At 45.4% G+C, this 20771-nt stretch overlaps 1 protein-coding gene across 7 annotated transcripts in view; it reads right to left on the bottom strand.

Annotated features, from left to right (window-relative positions):
- Positions 1 to 14090: 14090 nt before the first annotated feature.
- Palm2akap2 (PALM2 and AKAP2 fusion) overlaps positions 14091 to 20771 on the bottom strand; it is a 427758-nt gene continuing 421077 nt past the window's right edge. For all 7 annotated transcript variants that reach the window (XM_060379949.1, XM_021628068.2, XM_021628073.2 and 4 more), the window contains one exon: positions 14091 to 18200. In XM_060379949.1, coding sequence (XP_060235932.1) covers positions 18102 to 18200 — 99 coding nt within the window. In that variant the 3' untranslated portion in view covers positions 14091 to 18101. The remainder of the gene's footprint in view (positions 18201 to 20771) is intronic.

Genomic DNA, 20771 nt, shown 5'->3' with positions numbered 1-20771 from the left:
TGTTTTGGGTTTGTTTTGTTTTTTTTTTTTTTTTAACAATCTAATAAAATTCAAAAACACCTTCTGAAAAAAAAAACTTTGTCTTTTGGTCTTAAATTTTTTGCTTCTCAGGCTGGAGAGATGGCTCAGAAGTTAAGAGCACTGGCTGCTCTTCCAGAGGTCCTGAGTTCAACTCCCAGCAACCACATGGTGGCTCACTGATCTATAATGTGATCTGGCGCCCTCTTCTGGCGTGCAGGTGTACATGCAGATAGAGCACTCATAAAATAAAAACTTTTTTTGCTTCTCAGTTTTTCTGGTACTGATATTGTGTGTATTCATGTACAAGTGTTTGCACATATGTGTGGTGGCTTTTGTGGTTGTTGTTTTGTGGACATAAGTGTATGTGTGTGTTGGAATAAGTATGGCAGGTGTGCACCTGTGTGTGTGTGTGCACTGAGACTAGGAGGATGCCAGGTGTCCTCTGTCCCTCTCTGCTGTATCCCTTGAGACAGTGCCCTTACTGCACCTAGAGCTAGGCTGGCAGCCAGCAGCACTGGTGATCTGCCTGTCCCCATCCCCTACAGTGCTGAGCTATGGTGTGCGCAGCCATTACCAGCTTTTCACGTGGATGCTGGGGATTCAAACTCAGGTCTTCATGTTTATACGGCAAGTGCTCTTAACCACGGAGCCATATCCCCAGCTCCTTCCTTGTACTTCGAGTCAAGGTCTCTCACTGGGACCAATTTGGCTAACCTGGCTGGCCAGCAAATCTCTGGGGAAATCTCTGCCTCCCCATCTCTGGGATTATAACCAAGTGGTACCATACCCAGCTTTTCATGTGAATGTTAGGGATATGAACTAGACGGTCCTCATGCTTGGCTGTGTTGGGAGCCAGGCTGACTGACCCAAGGCTTTCTCTGAGGCCCAGATAAAAGGACAAAGGAAACATTAGTTCTGTGTCTTTGACCAGACTTGGCAAGGTCTGTTCTGTGGTTGAGGCCTGGGCCTCAAAGAACTCAAGATTTCTGTTCCTGGAGGAAGCCATCTTTCTCCCCTGAAAGGCTCTGGCTATAAGGCCTCAGGCAGCTGTGTCTGAGGTATCCCATGCTTTCTTTCCCAACACTGATTTAGCTCTCTGCCGACGTTGGCCCATTCTCCCCCTACAGTGTATAAGATACTGCATTTCTTTTTTGATTGTTTTTTGTTGTTGGAGACAGAGTTCTCTGTGTAGCCCGGGCTAGCCTGAAACTCACTCTATAGACCAGGCTGACCTCAAACTCAGAGACCCACCTGTCTCTGTCTCCCGAGTGCTGGAATTAAAGGTGTGCACTATTATGTCCAGGTTAGATGATGTACTTCTTTTTTATTTTTAATTTTCTTCTTAAGTTATTTTATAGGAATTCTCTATCTGCAGGTCACCTGCATGCCGGAAGAGGGCATCAAATGGTTGTGAGCCACCATGTGGTTGCTGCGAATTGAACTCAAGACTTCTGGAAGAACAGACAGTGCTCTTAACCTCTGAGCCATCTCTCCAGCCCAATGCTGTACTTCTTAATAAACTGCCTTGGCATAAAGTCATCAACTCATGCAAGAACTCCCAGTCCAGTCCCCGCTATTCCTTTTTTTCTTGCTATCCCTTGTCCTCCCATTCAAACACCTCACCATCTGGGACCCTTACTCCTGTGGTTCAAGTCAGCACAGTAAGCATTTACCAACTGAGCTGTCCCCACTAGATGCTTTGCTTTTACTTTGAATGAGTAACTACTCTTTGTGTAGCTTTGAAATCTCTCTCAATCTCTCTCTCTGTGTCAACTGATGCCCTGCTTTCAAGGCAATGAAGAACATATGGTATATAGAGTTAGCAATCTGAGTTTTCATCCAGCTGTTTTTGATTTAAGAGTCGGGACAATTTACTTAATCTCTCCATTTGGCTTTCATTATCTGTGAAGTGAGGGACACAATACGGCCTTTTGAAAGGATTGGGAATGATGTGTGTCATTGCTGAAATTCTCAATGAGAGGAATGTTTTCCATGTTTTAAAGCTTTCCTTAAACTCCCTCTCCAGCATCCTCCTCCAACAAGCTCGCTTCTGCTCTGAAGACTGACCATCAGTAGCCACATCCCCTAATCAAATTGAATCCACTCTTCTAAATGTTGCAGCTCTTTTCCTCTGCAGATTCATGGTGATTGTCCTTGATTTCTGTGCCTTCCCCCCTCCTCCTCTGTCTCTTCCTCCTCCACCTCCTCCTCCACCTCCTCCACTTCCTCCTTCTCTGTCTCCTCCTTCTGTGGTGTGGGAGTCTTTCCATGGTCTACGGGCTCCCTCATATCAGAATCATCTTATTGGCCAAGGCCATAGAATACAGCTCAGTACATAGAACAAGTACTCAGTGAAAACTGTGTGTACTGTGCACCCATGAACCTGGTAAATGAGGGAGAAAATCTGTGCCACATTCCTTTAATCCCTCTCACTTAGCCAATTCTCCATGAGCCCTTAGTGCAAAGACTCTTGCAGACTTATTTTTTCTTATGTGTTCTCTGCTAGGGTAGCTGTGAAGCCTCACTGGCATAAAGGCAACACATATAGGAGCCGAGAAGACTGTGTGATCTAAACACTAACCAAGAGAGGGAACAGGCTCCAAGGTCAAGCGCCAGGGTTCGCTGTGGTAACAAGGAAGCCCAGATCTAAAGGCAAAGGCTAATTTTTACTCCACTGTGCACTGGGACTGTCCTCCGTGGACACTGTTGCATGCCGCCACTGAGTCACTACTGGCCTCCCAGTTAGTGTAGCAGGAGGCAGTGAACTCTAGTCACATACTGGCTCCAAAATCACTTTTGCTCACCTTTCATTGTCCAAAGTCAACCCCAGGTCACCCCCTGTGGGCATATATAGTCATCCCACTTGTTAGGAGGGGATGAAGAAATGGAAGTGTGACCAGAGATGTCAGGGCCCGAGCCTGAGCCCTACCAGCAAGGCTCTGCCACAGGTCTTCAATCAGGGAAACCAACGGTGGCAGAAAGAGGGAAGCAGAGACTTTCTGAGTGTAGCCACATTGGAAGAAGCAACAGTGACTCCTCAGGTCCATCATCGGGGTCTTGACGTGAGGTTTACATTTAGAGGCAAGGGATATGCATAGCTAAGTGCTCTCGGTCTCGGTCAAAGTGTTGTCTGCCTGTCGCTAACTGGCTGGGCTCTAGTGAGCCACCAAGGCCTGCAGAGGTTTGCCTTTGCCTGCGGCTGCTTCCCTGTGTAAGAAGTGAGCTGAGAATCCAGTGTTCCTAAAGGGGAGGGGCTGATCCTTGTGCTAGGCCCTTCTTTCCCACTACCATTAGACCAGAACCTCAGCACTCACACACTTACCTCCCTACTAAATTTCAGGCCTTCAGACAAAGGGCTCCAGGCAAAGGGCTCAGATTACTCCCTGGGCTGTTACACAGTGCTCCTCCCCACCCCCATGTGTGTCTCTGTCTCTCTCTCTCTCAAACACACAGACACACACACACACACACACACACACACACTCACACACACTCATCTTTTACTCTGAGTTTCTTTTCTATGCTGGTCAGAACTGGGAGAAGCCCTTCCCATACTCTTCACAGTTAGCAGAAGGCTTTCCTGAGGTAGGAAACCACCAGCTCTCACTGTACCCTGCACGAGGCAGCAGCCTTCACTCAGGGAATTCTTGCCTGTCAATTCCATGACTTTCTTATGTTGGTACTACCACAGGCTTCCAACCTTCCTGGGGCACAGAGCAGCAAGCTGGGGTTCCAATCTCTCTGCTGCTGGAACCCCAATGACCCTTACTGAGCCGGATTTTCCAGCTGTAGTTGGAGGTGGTAATACTTCTGGAACTGCAAGAGAAAGGAGCTTACCCTAAGCTAGGGAACAAGCTTCTATAACAACAAAAAAGGTCCTTCAAGTTTACCGTGCAGGGGATACAACCTATCCTTCTCCACTAGGGGGCAGGCTCCCCATGATGTATCAGGCAGAGTGCCCAAGTTCACGCTTTTGGTTTTGTTTTGTTTTGAACTCACTGTGCACACCAAGCTAGCCTTAAACACAAATATCTGCCCGTCCAGCGCTGAGATATAAGACACGCTCCACTACACTCAGCATCCAACTCTCTCTCTCTCTTTTTTTTTGCTTTTATAGTATTTTTTTAATTTTTTTAATATTAGTAACAGTTTGTTAACTTTGTATCCCTGCTGTATCCCACTCCCTCTTTCCCTCCCAATCCCACCCTCCCACCCTCATCTCCTCCCTGCCCCTTTCCAAGTGCACTGATAAGGGAGAACCTCCTCCCCTTACATCTAATACTGGTTTATCAGGTGTCTTCAGAATTGGCTGCAAAGTCCTCCTCTGTGGCCTAGCAGGGCTGCTCCTCCCTTGGGGAGGGGAGAGGTCAAAGAGCCCGCCATCGAGTTCATGTCAGAAACAGTACCTGTTCCCCTTATTAGGGTACCCACTTGGATACTGAGCTACCAAGGGCTACATCTGAGCAGGGGCTCTAGGTTGCATCCATACATGGTTCTTGTTTGCAGAAAGTCATAAAAGACCCCTGTGCCCAGATATATTTGGTCCATGTGGAGCTCCTGTCCTCTCCAGGTCATATTAACTTCCCTTCCCACCTTTTTTTTTTAATTCCCTGCATTCTGCCGGAGGTTTGATTATGAGTCTTAATTTCTGCTTTGATGCACTGCTAGGTAGAGTCTCTCAGAGGCCTCTGTGGTAGGCCACTGTCCTGTTACTTGTCAAAACAACCCTGAGATTTCACCTGACACCCACCAGAATGGCTAAGATCAAAAACTCAACTGACAACACATGCTGGTGAGGTTGTGGAGAAAGGGGAACCCTCCTCCATTGCTGGTGGGAATACAAACTTGTACAACCACTTTGGAAATCAATCTGGTGCTTTCTCAGACAATTAGGAATAGCACTTCCTCAAGACCCAGCCATACCACTCCTAGGCATATACCCAAAAGAGGCTCAAGTACACAACAAGGACATTTGCTCAACCATGTTTGTAGCAGCTTTATTCATAATAGCCAGAACCTGGAGCCCATGATAAGGAAAAACAATAATAAGCCAGGGATGACGGCATGTAGCTGTATAGCCATGGCCGATCCAGAACTGATTAAATAGACCAGGTTGGCTTCACACTTAGAGCAAAGTTCCTGCCTCAGCCTCCCTGGTGCCGGGATTGCAAGTGCATATCACCATGCCTGGCTAACCTCTGTGTTATGCTAAACTATTTCTTTCTGACTCTTTCCTTCTACTTAATTCTATATTGTCATAACTGGAAAATCTCTCTCTCTCTCTCTCTCTCTCTCTCTCTGTCACACACACACACACACACACACCCCCCACCCACCCCCACACACAGTTTATTTATTTGTTTGATTGTTTGTTTTGAGAAAGGGTCTTGCTGTGTGACCCTGGTTGGTCTTTTTACATAGTCTTGGCTGGCCTCACTATGCAGACCAGGCTGGCCTCAAACTCACATAGATTCTCCTGTCTCTGTCCTGCTGGACTAGAGGCATGTACCACCATACCAACCTCTTCCAGATATCTTTTAACTGGAACAAACAATAATGATGCTGCTAACTGGAAGCCAAAGAAAGCCACAGATTGTTTTCCAAACACTCCCTCCTTGGCCCAGCCTTTGAAGCATTGGTTAATACTCTCTTATTTCCTCAAATATCCCTTTAGCCAGCCTCACTTACCTGTAGTGTTGTGGTTCTCATAAATTCCTGGAGATTTTTCAACTGCTATTAAGGTGTGTTTCCTCTCCCCACACCCTCAGCTAATGGGCACAATTGCTTGATACAACATTCAAGGAACTGGACCAGTAATTTTACCTCTTGGTCTTAGGTTTGTAGTCATTGCATGAAAGGTTCCTCTGGAACCTTTATCCAGAAAGATGATTCATCCTCTGGGTACTAGTCACCCTTTTATCTCACCTTTACCTGTATCCTGATGATTCCATCACCTGGCTGTGTGTGAATCCACCCCCTGAATTCCCGAAACCAGGGTTCCTAATCAAGGCTCTGTAGCTTGCCGGGCCTGTCAGCCCCAGCTGAGAGAGAAGAGGAGGAAAATTCTGGTCATGTGGAAAGCTGTGACTTCTGCCACCCAATCCCTAGAGTAGAGGGGAATTCTAATCCTTTTCCTTTTTGTTGAAAGACCCCTGCATGCCTGGTTAGGCTTCACTTGAGCATGGATGTACTTTTTGTTGTTCTTATTCTTTTCAGACAAGATCTCATGAAACCCAGGCTGGCCTCAGACGTGCTGTGAAGCTAAGGATGGCCTTGAAGTTCTGATCTTCCTGTCTCTACCTTCTGGGCGCTGGGAATACAGGCATGTGCCACCACATCTGGTTTACTCCAAGGCTGATGGCATCTCTACGTGGCCAACCAAGCACAGCTCTTGTCAGGGCTTTCACGGACCCTCTCCTTTGGGTCTCACTCTGATTTGAGTTGACTTTCCGAGGGTCGGGAGTCTCTTTTATGGGAGACAGCCTCAGTCTTATTTCATCACACAAGCTCTGTAGACAGAATGATTAGGAAGAAGTCCACATGAGACTCAATAAAAGCCAAAGAGGCTTTGATCCTCCCACCAACAGGCAGGTCATGATGGGAGTGCCTGCTGCATCTCAGGGACCCGTTTCGGAGGACTTTCTTTTGATGTGCAGTTGCAGGAAGAGGAAACTCTCTGAATATCTTCATTAGTGCACCTAGCATTCTGGAAGCACGTGGAGGACTTGTGTGTTGGAAGATGGCTTCACTGTAGGTGTTAGTGTCTGTTATTGCCTTATTTTGAAACAGGCTCTTGTTACGTAGCAAACTGACCTCATCCATCTCTTCCTCCATCCTCCTGCCTCAGTCCCTCGGCTTCCCATTTGCTGAGATTACAGGCCTGGAAGAGAATTCCAGCTTCAGCATTGTTATTAAATGCACTTGAAGCTTGTAGAGGTTCTGGGAGTACTGAGAGACAACCAGGAGGAGGAGGTCCGGGAAAGCCTGGAAAACCCCGGAAGCTCCTGGAGAGCCTGCCTGCGGTACTCAGGCCGTGAGGAAGGGCTAGGGCAAGAGTTAGTTCAGTGTTAATTTCAGAATGACTTGGAGTCACCGACAGATTCCCACCCAGTGTCTAGAGTGTGGGTTGGTTGTGCTGTAGCACAGATGCATTAGCAAAAGCTCTGAGAGTTGAGTCCTCCTTGTCTGTCACAGCAGGCCTTCTAGGGTGCTCAAGCTTCAGATAAAACATGAGTGGCACAGGGCTGTTATGACTCTGGATGTTCAGAAGCTGAAGTAAGAGCACTACAGGTTCAAGGCTGGCCTGTGCTACAGAGACCCATCCTCTGGAATGGAGTCTGTTCATTCTTTAATTTGTGATCAGATCAGATTGCCCACATTTTCTAGATTTTAAGTCACTTTAGGCAAAACATGTCATCTTAGTGTTCCTAGCACTTCAAAGACAGAGGGAAAACACTCCTCAGCTGTGTCATTTTTACAGACTTAGTAACTTACCGCCCCCTTTCCATAGTTTGGACTGAAGAGTATCAGTCACTCACACCTGTGATCGCAGCACTTGGAAGGCTGAAGCAGTGAGATGGGGAATTTGACTCTGAATTAGTGAGTCCAAAGCTTAACACACACACACACACACACACACACACACACACACACACACATCGGAATGTTAAGGGTGTTAGGCTGTGTTGAAGAGAAAAGGGAGGCTGAAAAGGAGATTAAGAGGGAAGAAAAGCTACCCCCGGCCAGCTGATGCAGAAAGGGCCATACAGCGTCCTTCCCTGGCTGTGTTTGCCTGCCAAGTATCGCCTAGCCATGTGTGATGGCAAGGAAACAGAGTCTAGTAAAGAGAGCGTTCTAGGTCCCAACCTGCTCCAGCATGCCCAACTGCCTGACACAAAAGGGACAGATTCAGGAAAAGCCTCGCACCTTGTCCACGAGAAGGGTGAGTTTTAAACATATTGGTAGCTGAGCTTGGTGCTTTGGGCCTGCGATCCCAGCATTTGGGAAGCTGAGGCAGGAGGACTGGATACAAGTTCAAGAATTTTGTGGACTCCATAGTGAATTCCAGGCTAGCCCGAGCTACGGCCTGAGACTTTGCCTCAGAAGGAAAGCAAGTGCTATGAGGGTAAGAATTCTTGCCACCAAGGCTGATGGCCTGAGTTCAGTCCCTGGAATCCACATGATGCAAGGAGAGCATCAACTTCCGCATTGTCCTCTGACCCCACATTCATGGCCCAGCGTGTGCACCTATGAACACACACACACAAATAAACAAATAAATAAGTGTTTAAATAAGTTAAAACAAAACCTAAACATATTAACTAGACTATCTCTCAAGAAATATTGACTATTGGGGGCTGCAGAAATGGCTCAGAGGTTAAAAGCACTGGCTGTTCTTCCAAAGGTCCTGAGTTCAATTCCCAGCCACCACACGTGGCTCATAACCATCCATAATGAGATCTGGTGCCCTCTCCTGGCAGGTAGGCATACATGCAGGATGAATACCGTATAAATAATAAATATTTTTTAAAAAAGAAATCCTGACCATCGCAGATTGCATGGTTGAACAACACCAGCCTTTCATTTTTGCAATTCTGGAGGCTGAGAAGGCTAAATTATTGCACTAAGTAGAATTGCTGTCCAGTGGCTGGAGCTAATTCCTGGCTGATCTCTGGCTACTTTGCTGCACCTTTGTTGCATGGCCCAAGTGCCAGTGGATCTCTGTCGTGGTCTCCTTTATACCAGGGCAAATCTCCTGCACCCAGCCTCAGTCCCTTCATTCCTAACAGGCAGTGGCCATGACAACTTCTTTTCAGTGCCCCACTACAGCCAAGGCTGGATCCAGGAGTGGCGGTGAAGGAGAGCGCGCTGAGGGACCAGCTTCTGTGACTCACACTGTCAAGAAGTGAACTGGGAAGGAATTAATTGGTGATACTTTCTCTTTCCTGATTGGGGGAGGCGGTCACCCTTTCTTAGCTGGCTCCTCTCTGACACAGGCACCATCATCCTGCTTCTTTCTGCTTTCCTCTGCTTCTCCCGGTCTCACCCTCCGAGCTCTGTCCTGCTTGAGTGCCTGGACCTTTGCATATCCATGTTGCTCCACAGGGAGCTGGCCCACAGCCTCTCCTTTCACTTGTAGCTGGGCGATCAGATCCCACCCACGCTCCTGAGACCTAGGCCTTGTTCAAAATGTTGTGCTTTGCACCAAACTCCAGGACTCCCTAGCTCTCCAGACTTATTCTTTTCTTTGATGCCGGCTTTGACAACTGGATCATCTGCTGATGAGGAAGTTTAAAAGGAGCTGGTGATGGAAGATGATAACTCAGCTCCACCCTGATCTGTGTGTCCTCACTTCTTTTTTGTCTCCTTGGATAGAGCTTTCATACGCACATATATGTATCTGTGTATACACACACACTCGTATATATACATGTATATACATAGATATATATACATATATACACACATATATAATTAAGTGGGTAGACACCATGCATACCCAGAATTATCTTTTGCAATGTTAACTAGAATCTAGATGGTTGTAATGAAGATCACTCATCATGCCCCTTTTACGGAGTCTGTATGTTTCCAGTTAAGCAGACTAATGGCCAAGGACCAAGCAGATCCAGCAAATAGTTGAAGTGCCTTACACAATGACAGCATAAGAAGATGCAATGCTCACGGGTTGAATATACCCTGAATGGTCTATTGCTGGAAGGACACCCGTGGTTCCTCCTCAAACAGCTGTATTATAGGCAAAGCTTATAATAGAACACCTGAGGCAGAAAGGTTAGGGCTCTCACATATTCTGAGTCTCCCAGTCACAAGGACATGCTTTATTTCTAGGTCTCACATCACCAACAGTGCATGCAAAACACCTGATTGCCAGGCACCCAAAGTCTACTTGTAGAGATGGGCTCTAGTTAAGACCGGGTATTCTAGCATCCCACTAGGTGACCAGCCTCTAGAGTGAAAAGGCCCGGGAAAAAACCAGATGTATATTGCAATCCCAATGAACATAAACATTACAGGTAGGCTGGTACCTCCCTCCTAAACTACTTCCAAATCCTGGGTTTGAGAGCACTGGATATCATTAGAGTATTTCATAGCTCTGGGTAGCTCTGGAGATAAGGATGAGGTCAACCCAGACCAACTCAGATGAACCCAGACGAACCAGCGTTAGCAGCCACAGGAATCTTCCTCAGTCAATCTATAAGCCTTGCAGCCACAAGACAGAGATGAGTATATGTATAAGCAGTCTCCCAGAGAGGCCCTGAGAAGTGAGACATGGGAAACATGGCCACGGAACAGCAGGACACAGTTTATATGTATCCATATGTGGTGGGTTCCCCTTGAATCCTTATGTATGCCAACATGCATGATTTGGAGGATTGAACATTCAAGTGATTTTTTTTAATAGCCACTGAATTATTGACTGGGTATCTTTATTGACCATCTAATTTGTCCAGCACAGGAAAGTGTCCCTAGTATGGAGGTTTTTTTTTTTTTTTAAGTTGTTTTGAGACAAGGTTTCTCTGTGTAGCCTTGGCTGTCCTGGACTCATTTTGTAGACCAGGCTGGCCTTGAGCTCACAGATCCGCTTGCCTCTGCCTCCCTGATGGCTGGCATTACAGGTGTGTGCCACCTTACTGGGCTGAGGTGTTTTTTGTTTTGTTTTGTTTTGTTTTAAAGTGTGTGTGTGTGTGTGTGTGTGTGTGTGTGCATGTGTTTACAATAAGAGGAAAGGAATACAAGCACTGCAACTTGACAAAATGAAGTTATGTTTATGGCAGGCCAGAACACTCTCCTAACTCAGTAACAGTCTGTGGTAACTTCAAAAGCAGGCCACATGCCTGCACTCTTGGGAAAGTCGTTACAGAGAGCCAAGATGTTCCAGGATGTTTGCCTGTTGGCCCTTGAGGATGATCCGTGCCACACATACCCCTGTGCCTTCAGGCTCTGCAGCCTGCTTTCTGCTTTCAATAGCACCATCTACCTGGTGCAACCATCTACTGGCCCGTGCTGAAGACAGGCTTCTCTGGGCTTAGAGAAGGAAGCAGAGCCTGCCTGACAAGAACCTCGCTGGGATGGATTGAATTGAGATGAGACTGTGTGGGAGGAAGGGCTTTGGTGAAGACCACCTGCCTTGGGAGCCTCTCTTTGTCGCTGATTACGTCAGCTGAGCACCTTACTTTGCTTCTGAACACATGACCCTTCACTTGAAATGTGGAGACCTTGCTAAAAGTGGCTGACATAACCCATGGACGGCACCCACCATGGAGTCTCCTCCAGAGCCAGCAGGGAGGAACTGTGCTGTTACCCTGGAAGAAGCAGCCAGGCATTATCTGTCATCTGGCTACAAGGCTCAGTGCACACTTGACCCAAAGGGAAGACAGGCGGGTTTTGCTCCTTTATTATGAATAATTTTTTTTCCCTTTTTGTTGTTGCTGTTGCTGTTTTAAGACAGGGTCTCCCTATGTAGCTTTGGCTGGCCTAGAGCTGGCTATGTAGACTAGGCTGGCCTTACACTCATGTACCTCTGCCCCAGAGGACTAGGATTAAAGGTATGCACCACTAACCTGGCTTTGTTGCATTCTGAAGATTTATTCTTATTTGTGTGTGTGTGTGTGTGTGTGTGTGTGTGCCACATATGTGGTTGTCCACAGATTGAGAACCAGGAAGTTAAGGTGCTTCTGTGTTATGCTAATGGCAAACCCCTGAGATTTGGCAAACACTCCCCAGCACTCAGTTTATTTTTTGAGGCAGGGTCTCACTAATTTGCCCAGTCTGGCATTGACTCTGTTCCTGCTGGCTCAGCCTCCCAAGAAGCTGGAGAAACAGGTCTGCACGCTAGGTCGGCCTTGCATATTTGCTTTTGATTGCTCAGGAATGCTTTTCAGTCGTGTGACTCTCTAGGTACAAACATCATCATTCCCCCAGGCTGTTATCGTCAGTGGTCTGCTTAACTAACTATCACACACTAGCTGGGCTCTCCTCCTGAGATTCCAAATTCACAGTAATGCCCCCAAATGAAATATTTGTCATCTGATTATTTTAAAAGACAGGCATTAAAGAAGTTGGGCCAGAGTTTGGTCAAAGTGCTTAGCATCAAAACTGAAGTTGTTGGGAGGAAAAACAACAACACATTTTTGATTAAAATTACATGTACGTGTATGTCTGTATATAAGAATGGGCAGGTACTCATACAAGTCAGAATAGGAGCTGGAACTACAGGCAATTGTTAATTGTCTGACTTTGCTTTGGGAACCAAACTTGGGTGCTCTGCAAAAGCAGTATGTACTCCTAACCACTGAGCCATCTCTTCATTCCACTGTTGAATTCTTATGTTAAGCCAGTTTTTCATTGCTGCTACTCCATACAATAAAATTTCTTCTGACTTTTGAACAGATTTCTTTGTTTTGCCCTGAAATTAATGAATACATGAATGAATATATGAATACAATTATCTTCTCTTTTTTTTTCCTTCTTAGTCTGCTGTCTTTGCTTAGAGGTACCCTCACTTGAGAATCTAGGTGTCTTCTCAAAGCTGCTTTACCAAGGCACACAGATGACGGACACACAGATGTTGAGACTATGCACAAAAGCTCCCAGAGCCACAATATCTGCAGCACACACATCAGAAGTCAGTGTCCCAGTTTTTTAATATATATATATATGTGTGTGTGTGTGTGTATGTGTGTGTGTATACACATACATATTTGTATTGTGTTTTGAGATATGATCTTATGGATCTCAGACTGATTTCAAACTTACTACATAGCTATGGCTTCCTGTGAACTCCTGATCCTCCTGCCTACATGTAGATATGTGCTGTTACTATGGCTTATTTTGGTCGTGGTGCTTTTTTGAAGTAGGCTGGATTTAACCTTGTTCGGCTTGAAACATGTTGACCAGGCAACTTGTGGCAATCCTTCTGCCTGTATCTCCTGAGTGCTGGGATTATATGTGTGACATGAGACCCAGGTTTAGGCGACTTTGTTGTTGTGTTTGTTTTTGTAGTGCTGATAATTGAACCAGGAACTTAAAAAGGACTGTACCACTCAGCCACATTCCCAGCCAATTTTTCCTTCCCAAACTTGGAACTCTCAACACATAAAGTTGGGAAGATGCTATCTGTGACAGAGTACCAAAGGAGTCTCCCAGATACTCAGAGTAAGAGGATCTGGCAGGAAATCCCAGGGACAGAAGACTGAAGAGTCCCAAGTGGGGAGAGAGGAAGGAGAGGCAGCTGGAAAGCACAAGGAAGAAGCAGGGCTGGGAGGCACGGGAGACCTGAAATAAGGTTCAGGAAGTGCAGGGCTGGGTGAAGAGGTGGAACACCTGGAGACTGATGGGAAGGGAGACAGGCAGGTGGCTGTGGAAGATGAAGGGGGCTTCTGTGCTTCTTCCTGCAATTCCCAGTCCTTCATAAAGGAGAGCCAAATACAGAGGCATGCTGGGAATGTAATAAGGATTAGTGCTAAGGGCTGGAGAATCTGCTTAGTTAATAAGGTGTTTGTTGGGCAAGTATGAGGACTTGGGCTCAATTTCCAGAACCCACAGAAAAAAAGCCTGACATGGTGGCGAGCACACATGCGCACACACACACAAACCAGTGATTCTAAGGTGAAGAGAAAAAGATCCCAGGACCATCCTAGTCTACGAGTGCCAACCTGTGAGAACCCTGCCTCACAAAACAGCTTCTGAGGTTCAGCAAGTAATGTTGACTTCTGACCTTCATAGACACAGGAGTGTGCAGGCACACGAAGGAGCCACAGGCTATCCCTGATGCTTGAGGGCTTTCTCAACAACTGCTCCAACTCAGAAGTTCAGCTGCTTCATCAGTGGACACCTGCATCATTTCTGTGGGCCACAGGGCGGCTGTGAACACAAGGTGTCATAGGGATGTTTTACCAGATACCATTGCTTATTTTGGTTCAGTATATGCGGAAGCAGAGGCAGAGACCAAAGGCACTGGCATGCCCGTCACTGGCCAACCAACCTCCTTCCACAGCCAAACAAACAGCCACCCTTGAAAAAGAAAAAAAGAAAAACACCACACACGTTGGTTTAATGAGAAAATAACTGTATAGTTGCATCGAATGCCTCACACTCATTATAAAATCAAAGCGGAGTAAAAACATTTAAGTGGTTAACATAACACAGGAAAGCCAGGTACAGAGCATAATTTTTCAAACACAGTATTGCTGCTTCCCCCGCCCCACCCTTCCTCTAATTTAAAAGAGAAAAAAAATAAAAAAAGAAAAAGCCATTTGGATAAAGAGCAACACAAAATCAAAGTTGGCAGCTCACTGAATGCTTAAAGTTCAGGAAATTGTGTTTGTAACTGAAACTGGATACATTCACCACCTCTAACACTTAGGCTATTTTATTTTTGAATACATAGTTTAAGTCCATTCTTCAAGTGGGAAAAAAATTGTAAGTACAACAATCAACACTGTTTTGGTGTGCCTTGTTTTATCGTGAACGTGTGTAAGACAGAGTGTGCACGTGTCTATGGGTGTGGACACTGATCTAAATACTGCTTCTATGCCATTGCCTAGTGGGCAGCATGCGTGGGTAAGAGCACATGCACTATGTCATCCGAGTGCAGCCCGGCTTCTGCCACTGACAGACTCTGCTTCCTCCATTTCTAGGTGAGAAAGCCAAGGCTGTCGAGTCACAGGCTCTGGAGGGGAAGTGCGTGTGGAATTCCTTCAGGAAGGTTGTAACATCTACAGAAGCTAAACGTTTCTTACAGCGGAGACTAACAAGCTTTGTGTGCTGTTGCAGGGTAGAGCCCCGCATCGGAGGCGAAACTGATGAGGCGCCTCCTCATTTCGGGCTCCCGGGGCCAGAAAGACTCCTCCGGGGATCTGCTCCGTGTTGGGAGAGTGACAGGGGCCCACGTGGGATCCTAGAGCCTAGCACAGTGATATGTCCAAAGCAATGGCTCAAATATTTCTTGAATGAGGAAAAACAAATAAACAAAATGCCACCCCCCAAACAACAACAAAAAGACCTCCCAAGAACACAGAAAAGCTGAATCTCCGAGGGAGCTCTGATGACCATCTTAATAAAATACACTGGAGCGGTCAGCCAGGAGAGCAAGGACACCTCAGAGGGTAGTCCTCAGGGAAAACAGTAGGATTTGGAGAAGGAGCGGCCACAGTGAATAAAGCTGTGTGACCAGGGAAGAGTAGCAAAAACAGGGTTTCTCCTCATCTACAAACGGAGTATGGCCCACCGCTGGCTCTCGAATCCCTCATCCTTCAGAATTTCGTGTTCAATCTACTGCAGTCAAAAAAGCACTTCATCTGCCATTGAAGTAAGTCCGTGGAGTGTGTGAGCTCCAGCTGCCACCAATTCTTTCCTCAGTGTAACCTCCATGAGGGTCCAGGGGCCCCTTCCAAACAGGACTAGAAGTTTAAGGAAGTCATGAGGACTGTTTCCACTTGTGAAAAATGGGAAAGTTGGTCTGTATTGCTTCCACAGTCTCTAGCAGAAACTAGAAAACAAAGTACATTTTCTTTTTTGTGAGGCTCATATTACTATCCTACTCTCTAGCCATTCTAACTGCCACTGTGTGGGGGCCACGGGACACTGCAGCTCCCCTCCCCAACCCCCCTGTGTCCTTATCCCTGTCTTTCCCTGGGGAAGGAACATTTATGTCTTGGTGTACCGAGGCCAGGCATTTGGGGCCTCCAGCCCTTCTCCAGTGTGCCCATCTACCTAGTGGGACTTCAAATCTGACATGGATGTCATGTTATGGGACATTTGCTTTTGGACCAGCTTCCATCACTATAAAGCAAATTCCTTGCCGCAGAGTTCTCATTTGTTTTCTGTCCCCGGTGGCTAGCATTTAAAAAAACATTCTAAGAGAGCGAACCATCTAAAAACGATGTGCACTTCAAACATACAATTTTGGCTAGTGACTGCAGAATTTGGCTTCAAACTACAGGTTCCCTTGGCAGTTTTTAAACATCCTTATAAGTCATTGGTCAATTCCATCTTTTTGACCTTGTGCCCACTGCTTATCAGTGAATAAGCTTTCTCCCCCAAAGTCAACATTAGGTTAATAAAAGAGAGCAAAGATAGTATGTGGAACAGTACATATAAATATTGTGGAGTTGCTACTTAATAGAATAACATATTAGATCTTATAATAACATAAAAACAAAAATGAATTTTAGCAAGGTTGGATTTAATTATTGCTTGTAAGAAATAGGTTTAAAATAAAGGAAAATTAATGAAGGCTGGTTAGTTCTTCTTTCTTCTCCTCCTCCGACTCCTTATCCCCCTCCTCCCCATGCCCTTCCCGGCCAGAAATTAAACATTTTGTTTTTCATCCAGACACTCAGGGCACCTGATTAGTGAGCGCCCCTTATCATATTGCTTTAAATGACAGAAAGAGTAAAGCTGGCATCCTCTACAGTACATGAGGCATGAATACAAAGCAGGAGAATAAATAGGATGTGTTCTAAATGTCAAATTACCAATACAAAACTGCTCAAAACTTCACAACTGTGACTCATGCAAACACCACGTTAGGTCAGTTCAATATTAGAAATACTGCATCAGCCCTGTGCCTTTATATCCCTTTTCATTAAAAAAAAAAAAAAAAAAAAAAAAAAGTCACTCACTCCTGAAGCTGGCAGACAGCTATGGAGAAAATACTGTACACCCATGTATCATGATCAACCCGGAATTTTAACACACACACACCACACACACACACACACACACACACACACACACACACACACAGGCATATCCTAACTTGTGAACATACACTCTTCATACAGGCACACAAAGGCATACACACCATCTTTAGGCTTTGTAGCTGATTCCATGTCTGTACTTACATTTCTAGTCTATAATTTTCTCTTTGTCATCCTGAAAAACACTGGTTCAGCAAAAATAATCTCTCTTCTTTACTTACTTTCCTGCTCTTTCTCCCTCCCTCTCCTTTTCTCTCCCTACCTCCATGACTTTAATGATGCCTTTCTCAGATCAAAAACAATCCATCCTATGTCCCAACCACCTGTAAGGCCCATTTTAAAATACAAAATAGTTATAAACCCCTTACTTCTGATCATCTACCTTTCTAAGGCAAAGTTTGTCCCCTTTTATTTTCAATTATTGCCATTCTTAAAATATGCCTACCATCTTGAACCAAGTTGTTCAGTGTGTACAGGTTTTATCCATGTTCCTACTCCCCTATCCCATCATAAAAATAGTCATTGCCCACTAAATATAGTTTTCATATGAAGAAACATAACTGTGAAAGTGTTTCCCTAAACTGATCAGTCAACAGTAAAAGCAGACAAGGTCCTAAAGCTAATAACCCATTTGGTTTGGCTCTCTCCCCTACCATTCTCAACCTCCTACTGTAGAATTAGATTGTATCTGCAACATGAAGAGATATTGTCTTAAAAATACAGATTTTATACATGGTGACCATTAAGTGTTCCCAATTAAAAATGATTACATGTAAGAGAGACTGAATCATCACTGTCCCTCTTGGAGCAACTACGGAAAGAAACACCACTTGTTTTTATAGCTGCTGGCAAAAATGGAGTCAACCCAACACTTCTGATGCCTCAGTCGAGGAAGGAGTGGGAAGCTGGTGTGGAGGAACAGCCTGTGTGCTCTAGGCTGCCCCAGCCTGGGCCTTGTTTGTTGCCTTGGAATGGCCACATCACTGTTTGCTCCTCATCACCACCCAACCAAGGCTGGCTTCAGTTCTGCCCGCAGCAACTGTGTTGACTCGTTTGTCATGTCTGTGTCCCTTTGGATCAGTTGTGGAATGGTCCAAAGCCAGGGGCTTCTTTGAGTCACAAAGAAATCCTTTCCTTTCTGATCTCAGATTTTGATGAACTTCCTGTTCACTTCGCTTTGTTTTGTTGTTGTTTGTTTTGTTTTTAATCATTATGTATTGCAGCTTCTGGTCTACATGAGGATTGTTGAGCTTGTATGCACTTTAATAAATAGTCCATTAAAATGCTTCTGACTTGATCATTTCTTGGTTTCTTTGCTGAAACTCCTTTAGCAAAGGAGTTTCCTGGGCTGAAGGAAGTTTACTCATTGTCCTCCTCCTCCTGGTTGGCATAAATCCCTGCCTCCCAGCGCAAGGCCAGAGCACTCTTTCTTCGATTAACCCGTGTGGCCTCCAGGACCTGAAAAGAGAGGGGGGAAAATTAACACAGAGTTCACAGAGTTCTTTTCTTGCCTCCATTCCATTTCCTCACTCAACAAGACACAGGATCTGTTACTGCTTGGATAGGTGACAAGCAGCAGAGAGTGGACAAAGGGAGGGAAGTGACTTCATTTCTAAGCCCAAATCCACTTACTACCTGACCCATGGTTTCCATTATTATTATTATTATTATTATTATTCACGAATTGTAAATTCGTAATTTACAATTTATTTTCTTTAAACTAGAGTTGACTGCCCCAGGTTTTTCTGGTTTTGGTTTGTGATGCTGGAACCCGAACCTGGAGCACTGAGCATGCTAGACAAACATTCCACAGCTGCGTTCTACCTGTATCCCAGAGCTGAATATTCTACAGGAGCTCTCTCTATCAGCCTCCTGGTCCTGTTGAGCACAGACCTTTATGACATACTGAAACTGTTCATCTGTGCCACCCACAGTGGTGCTACCATCCACATGTGGCCAGTAGGCCTCTGATGTGCATACAGCCAAACAACTGAGAAATGAAACATTTTAGTAAATTACAATTTAAATTTAAGTAGCCCCCTGGGGCTAGCAACTACCATTTTTGAACAGCACAACTATCAGCCCTCTTAGCTGCCTCATGACCAAAGGTGGGGAAGGAATGTTTAACTATGGGCCAATGTGGATTTGATAATGCAGCAAGTCTGCAGACCCACACAACACTAGGAAAATATTTATGTCACGTGAATCTACTATGGCAGAATGAAACACAGATGGCCTCGAAGTGAGGGGCTGGGGTAACTTTCAAGCCAGTAAAAAGTCATCAGCATTCTGGTATGTGCATCAAGGTCATGTTAAAGAAATTGAGGGTGACAACATCAAGGCCAAGCAGGCTCATCCCTGTGAAGGTGGGACCTCCCTCCCGCTCCTCATTAGTACCATTTGTGGGCTCCTGAGAGAAGATGTCAGGCTACCTGTTCCAATTTTAGCTTGGAGAGAATGAAATCCAGATGAAAGGCATGTAAGTGGCCAAGACACAGGGAATGGCTCCAGGTCAGGACACTGCAACAAAAGCAAGCTCATGCATGCCGCCGGGCACTCTGCTGTCCACTTAGGATGCAGTTTCTAACTTCAAAGAAAAGTCCTGGTTGGTTTTTCTGAACTGCAGTGGACACTATGCTTCTCTTAATAATGATCGATTGAGGCAAGGGCCAGAGAGGTTGCCAATTCCAGGGAGGCAGGAAGATGCCAAATGGAAGCAAAGGCTGGGTTAGACTATGGGACTGAAGTCCATCCCAGTATGCTGCTCTGGTTTGTGTCAAATGCAAAAACTACCCAGAGCTTCTGTATGCTTCCATCTGGGAAGTCTTCCCCACATCTCCCTACATGGGACAGATGGACATGACAGGTGGGATGCAGTCACCTTTTCTGTATGAATGATGCATTGTTGAGAACCACAGCCATGTCACGACTAGCCCTGTGCATAGCGTGTACACCATGGCCAAATACTATCCAGGAAAGCATGCTGCCAGGCCTGGGAGCTAGACAGTTTTTTGGCCAGTGTATGATAGCATGGGAATGAGTGATAAGACTGCATGGACTATAATGCCTGAGCCCTACCTACACTCCAGTTTTGTCTCTTGTTTATCTTATCGCACTTGTCCTAACCCCATGACTTTCTCAGGAGGCAGTATGGCCTCTGAAGCTAGCTCAAGGAGAACTAAGTTTGACATCATTGTGACAGTGTGACCCTGCATGCATCACAAACTCCAGTGCCTCAGTATCTCCATGTCAAATGGGCATAATAGAAGCCACAGCATAGAGGGACAAGGTGCAAGGCTGTCCTCTAAGAATTCTTGCCATCATCTGAAAGAGTTAAAGATACTGAAGGGGAATACAAACACGGATTTTGGACGGAACTCTGTGTTGTGTAAATTGCTCAAGTTTGCCTATAGACATAAACTGAGAAATTCTCAAGAGTGTGAAAATAGAGCCAAGGTTCTAAAAGAGTGTCTTTAATAATAATAATAATAATAATAATAATAATAATAATAATAATAATAGTTTTTGTCTTGCTATTAAACATTTTTACTGGCCCCTTTCCCTCTGTCTTTAAAAGGGTTACTTATTTTTATGTGAGTGTTTTGCCTGCATGAGTGTTTGTGCGCCACTTGCATTCCCACAGAGCCTAGAAGAGGATATTAGACTATTAGACAGCCCTGGGACTGGACTTACCGACCATTGTGGCTGCTGGGAACTGAAGCCAGGTCCTCTGTAAGAGCAGCCAGTGATCGTAAACATTGAGCCATCTCTCCAGTGCCCTCTTTTCTTTTTTGTTCGAAACAAGTTTTGTTCCTGTCATGTAGCCCAGGTTATCCAAGAACTCACAATCCATCTACCTCTACCCCCAGAATACTAAGATTAATGACATGTGGATACCCCATTTGGCTTTAGGTCTCATTTTAATGTTCAATAAATCTCAGTCAAATTTTCTTTCTCTAGTCTTCAGAAACCCATGTTAAAATTCATCTATCTTCTCATCTTACTAGTATTGACTGGGTTCCCAACACA

The sequence above is a fragment of the Meriones unguiculatus genome, chromosome 3 (assembly GCF_030254825.1).
Source record: "Meriones unguiculatus strain TT.TT164.6M chromosome 3, Bangor_MerUng_6.1, whole genome shotgun sequence".
Taxonomy (NCBI): Eukaryota; Metazoa; Chordata; class Mammalia; order Rodentia; family Muridae; genus Meriones; species Meriones unguiculatus.
This window is presented reverse-complemented; position numbering and strand designations above follow the sequence as displayed.